This window comes from Leptopilina boulardi, unplaced genomic scaffold (genome assembly GCF_019393585.1).
Source record: "Leptopilina boulardi isolate dan_hultmark-lab unplaced genomic scaffold, ZJU_Lbou_2.1 LbouV2_318, whole genome shotgun sequence".
NCBI lineage: Eukaryota > Metazoa > Arthropoda > Insecta > Hymenoptera > Figitidae > Leptopilina > Leptopilina boulardi.
Window position 1 is genome coordinate 445,902 of NW_026137883.1, and position 4,578 is coordinate 450,479.

General features: G+C 39.7%; 2 protein-coding genes across 2 annotated transcripts; one reads left to right on the plus strand and one right to left on the minus strand.

The window, feature by feature from the left end:
• Window positions 1–264: 264 nt before the first annotated feature.
• On the plus strand, window positions 265–664 carry LOC127284109 (histone H4). Its single transcript, XM_051309405.1, has one exon. It carries the CDS (start codon window positions 318–320, stop codon window positions 627–629), a length of 312 nt encoding a protein of 103 aa, XP_051165362.1. The 5' UTR covers window positions 265–317; the 3' UTR covers window positions 630–664.
• Window positions 665–1,674: 1,010 nt separating this feature from the next.
• Window positions 1,675–2,159, minus strand: LOC127284107 (histone H2B). The gene has a single exon (XM_051309402.1). The coding sequence runs from the start codon at window positions 2,090–2,092 to the stop codon at window positions 1,721–1,723; it is 372 nt and encodes a 123-aa protein (XP_051165359.1). The 5' UTR covers window positions 2,093–2,159; the 3' UTR covers window positions 1,675–1,720.
• Between the last annotated feature and the right edge of the window lie 2,419 nt (window positions 2,160–4,578).

Below are 4,578 nucleotides of genomic sequence, written 5' to 3' on the forward strand. Positions count from 1 at the left end.
ATATATCAAAAATATTATTTCGCTGCAGAATAATATTCGTAACAAGAATCAACGATGCTAGGTGCTCAGAGTCTCAAACTCGAATCTCAATCAATCAATGATGTACGGCGGGGAAAATGCTGTATTTATGGACTTTTGACTCCGTTGTTCAATAAGTAACAAAAGGGAGGGGAAACTAGCAACACGATTGGTAGATTGAAATTGTGGTGGGAGAAGTGTGCCACACGATGTTATAAAATAATGCTTACTTCCCGGGAAAAGCATTCTCAGTTTGTTCTTCGTTCGAGTTTGACGTACGAACTTTATTATCTGCAAAAATGACTGGTCGCGGAAAGGGAGGTAAAGGTTTGGGAAAAGGAGGAGCAAAGCGGCATCGCAAAGTTTTGCGTGATAACATCCAAGGTATCACCAAGCCAGCCATCCGTCGTTTGGCTCGTCGTGGTGGAGTGAAACGTATCTCCGGATTGATCTACGAGGAAACTCGTGGTGTTCTCAAAGTGTTCCTTGAGAACGTGATCCGTGACGCCGTCACTTACACCGAGCACGCCAAGAGGAAGACTGTCACCGCCATGGACGTCGTCTATGCTTTGAAACGTCAAGGCCGCACCCTTTACGGTTTCGGCGGTTAAATTTTCCTGTCATCTTATAAAACAATCGGCCCTTTTCAGGGCCACCAAATTTTTTTACGTTGAAATTCTTTTTTTTAAAACATATTGTCAAGATATAAAGAGAGTTTTGTGTTGATAATTTATTCTATTAGTGGACGTTAGTTAGGCAAGACAATTTAAATTTGATCTGTAAAGGTAAAAAACTATTCAATAAAATTGAAAAGTATATGTAGTTTACATTCTTGTTCATTGTATCTGAAGACATTGATTTTTTCGGGTCTACATGGAGTTTGGTTTTTGGTCGTTCTTCTTCATCACCTATGATGACACTAATTGTAATCTACTAGGCAGTAAGTGTAGAGGCAACACGTCAATATCTCCAATTACGATATACATATATCAATGTACTACATTTTAATATTAAAGTTTGTTAAGAATTTGTTTAATAATTAATTTTACTGTCTCTATATTTTATTCTTCTTAAAATGAAACTATCCAGATATTCGTAAAAACCATGACCACTTTTAAGAAATTCAAGTTGAAATCGAAACTTTTGAAGATCATAAAAATTTACTTGAAAAGATTGTTAATTTTTTCTTTATAGAACACTAAACATGTGTTGACCAGACGTGATACGGTACCGAAAATATACAGAAAAGTCACGGAGTATGCAAATAATGAACGTCATGTTCTGTTTTGTGTATAACAATCCATAACTAAAATACATGATTATTACTTCTTTCTCACGTTTTTGAAATCGTTTTTTGGAGTTTTTCCAAAACAAGGATACTCAAGCATAAACTGCATATATGGTTGTCATAAAACACAGAAAAGTATTTTTGGCCTACAACATAAAAAAAGGTTACTCGTTCTCGAATATACCTATATAATACCTGAAATCCTTGATAAAAATAGCTTTTCCCCGAGACAATTGTTAAAGTAATTTATAGTTAGCAGTCTAACACAAAATGTATTATATTTTAAAATATAATGATGGAAAAAATAAATAAACTGCTTATATTGGCTTAAAAATGTTAAAGATAAAATTAATTCCTTTGTAAAAAAATTTGTTGGCCCTGAAAAGGGCCGATTGTTTTCGGAGAGATCAAAATTTACTTGGAGCTGGTGTACTTGGTCACAGCTTTGGTGCCTTCAGAGACGGCGTGTTTGGCAAGTTCACCAGGAAGGAGAAGCCTGACAGCGGTTTGGATTTCCCGGGAGGTGATGGTGGACCTCTTGTTGTAGTGGGCCAAGCGGGAAGATTCGGCAGCGATACGTTCAAAGATGTCGTTGACGAAGCTGTTCATGATGCTCATGGCCTTGCTGGAGACTCCAGTGTCGGGATGAACTTGTTTCAACACTTTGTAGATGTAGATGGCATAACTTTCCTTCCTCTTGCGCTTCTTTTTCTTGTCAGTCTTGGTGATATTTTTTTGAGCCTTGCCGGCTTTTTTCACAGCTTTTCCACTTGCTTTAGGAGGCATTTTGGATATTCAGAGACAAACACGTGTAAACTCAATGAGAATACGGAGTGAATTGATGCTCGGCCATTTTTTTTTTTTTTTTTTTTTTTTTTTTTTTTTGGAAGTGGGGAGAGATGAGAAAATCTTCTAAAGACACCCGGTGGAATTGGGTAATGCCGGATTCACTTGATGTGCATACCGACTAAAAACTCATCTCAGTGGTTGTCAACCAAAGGTTATAAACCAAAGAAGAAGGAGGATACCCGATGTAGTTGAGGCTACATGGGCGTTGACGCATATAGCGAAGCACGAATATTGTGAATTTAAGAAGAATGTGGAGAGATGAGAAGGCAAGGCCTTCTGAAGCGGTCTGTGGTCTTGCTCTTGTAGTGAACGAGCGAGTTGATAGTTGGGTTTGAGTGGTTTTCTATGGAGAGACGAAGGTTTTTGGAGTATGTTTGGGCGGCAGTAAAAATGGATGGGAGGTTTGTTTCTTTCAGGATTTGTTGATTTCGGATAAACCAGGGGAAGTTTAAGGCAGAGCGCAGGAGGCGCATGTATGTCTTTTGTAATCGTGTTAACTGTTGTGGGGTGGCAGAGCCCCAGATGGGGATTGCGTAGGTACATATGCTACGGATGATAGCGTTGAAGGCGCGGATTTTTGTGGACTGGGAGACGTGAGGGTTGCTAAAGAAAGGTTTTAGCGATATGAAGGCGCCATTGGCTTTACTGCGAACTGAGGTTATGTGTTTGGACCAGGTAAATCTCTTGTCGAAGATGACACCAAGGTATTTGGCAGAGGAGCTCCATTTAATTGGGAGAGATTTTACTATAGGATTTGGAGGGGAGCGCATACGGCGAGAGAAGAAGACTGCTTCAGATTTGGTGTTGTTAATGTCGAATCGCCATTTCCAATACCAATCCAAAACAGTTGGAATAAATTTGTTTAGGTGAGAGGTGCAATGTTGGATGACTTTGGATGTTTCTAGGAAGCCAATATCATCGGCATATTGGACAGTAAGTATTTTATCATCTGTGGGGATGTCGTAGCAATATAGATTGAAGAGTGTAGGTGAGAGTTTGGACCCTTGAGGAACTCCAGAGGTGATTGAGTGAGTGTTTGAGAGAGATTTGCCTACACGGGCGCTGATGGTTCTGTCGGTGAGAAAGGATTTTACTAGACCGATGAGGTAATGTGGAAAGTTGAGCTTGATGAGTTTAAAGATGAGTCCGTCGTGCCAAACTCTGTCGAACGCTTGTTTGCAATCTAGTAGGAGCATGGAGGTATGTTTGCTTTTATTGAGGTTGTCAGCGATGAATTCAGAAACACGTAGGAGTTGATGGGCTGAGCCATGGCTTTTGCGAAAACCGTGTTGAAAGTCAGGAAGGATATTGTTTTGTGAGATAAATTTGTCGAGGCGAGAAAGAATTATGGATTCTGCTACTTTACTTAATGTGCATAGAAGGCTGATTGGACGATGGTTTGCGGGGTCACTGAGAGATTTTCCTGGCTTTGGTAGAAATATGACAATAGCAGATTTCCAAGCAAGAGGAAAGTATTGAAGACGCATCATGGCATTTATTATGTTGCTGATGGCGACTAGGTGTTTGCGAGGGAGAATCTTTAGTATTTTGTTGTTGATGTTATCATTGCCCGGGGCTTTACGGTTTTTGAGAAGGCGAATTGAATTAAAAACTTCTTTGGGAGAGGTGGGAGGGAAGTTGTTGTCGAGGCTTGTGAAGTTGGAGACTATGTTTGAGACTTTTTTATGAAAAGAGGTGAATTTTTTGAGGCTTGGAAAGGGGGAGCATTGATTTTTAAGGGATTCAGCAAAAATGTTGGCTTTATCTTCATCAAGAGAGAAGGTATTGCCATCCTTGCTGAGTGGTGGAAGGTGAGTTTTCCTGTTTCGAAGAGATCTGATAACTTTCCAACAGCTTTTGGGGTGTTGTTCGGCTTCAGCTATGAATGATTCGAAGGAAGATTTGATAGAGCAGTTTAGGGAGGCTTTTAGTTCTCTTTGTAATGAGTTGAGGAGGCGTTTGTGGTATGAGAGGCGAAATTTTTGCCATTTTTTTCGAGCTTTATTTTTCTTTTTGATGAGACGAAGAATGTAGGGTGATGATCTGTCTCTTTGTGATGGTTTAGTTATATTTGTTGTGGCAAGTTTGACTGAAGTTTGAATTTCTGTAGTTAGAGAGTCAATTGCAGTGTCTAAGTCAGTCTTGGATTTAATCGAAGGGCATTTAAAAGAGGAAGTTTCTAGGATGTATTTCAAATGGGTATAGTCGATTTTTGATTCTATAGGAGGAGAGAGAGATGGGTTCCCTGTTATTTCAAGGTAAACTGGTGAGTGGTCGGAACTGAGTTCAGGAAGTGTCCAGGGATCTTTGTCCAGAATGATGTTTTTGGTCAAAAAGAGGTCTAAGATGCTGGGTTGGTAACGGGGACAAGAAGGGTGGTAAGTTGGTTCTGAAGGGGCTTCGATATTGAAATTATGTCGCAG

Coding starts and splice junctions, on each gene's coding strand:
- LOC127284107 (XM_051309402.1), bottom strand. CDS start 2,092: ATGCCTCCTAAAGCAAGTGGAAAAGCTGTGAAAAAAGCCGGCAAGGCT.
- LOC127284109 (XM_051309405.1), top strand. CDS start 318: ATGACTGGTCGCGGAAAGGGAGGTAAAGGTTTGGGAAAAGGAGGAGCA.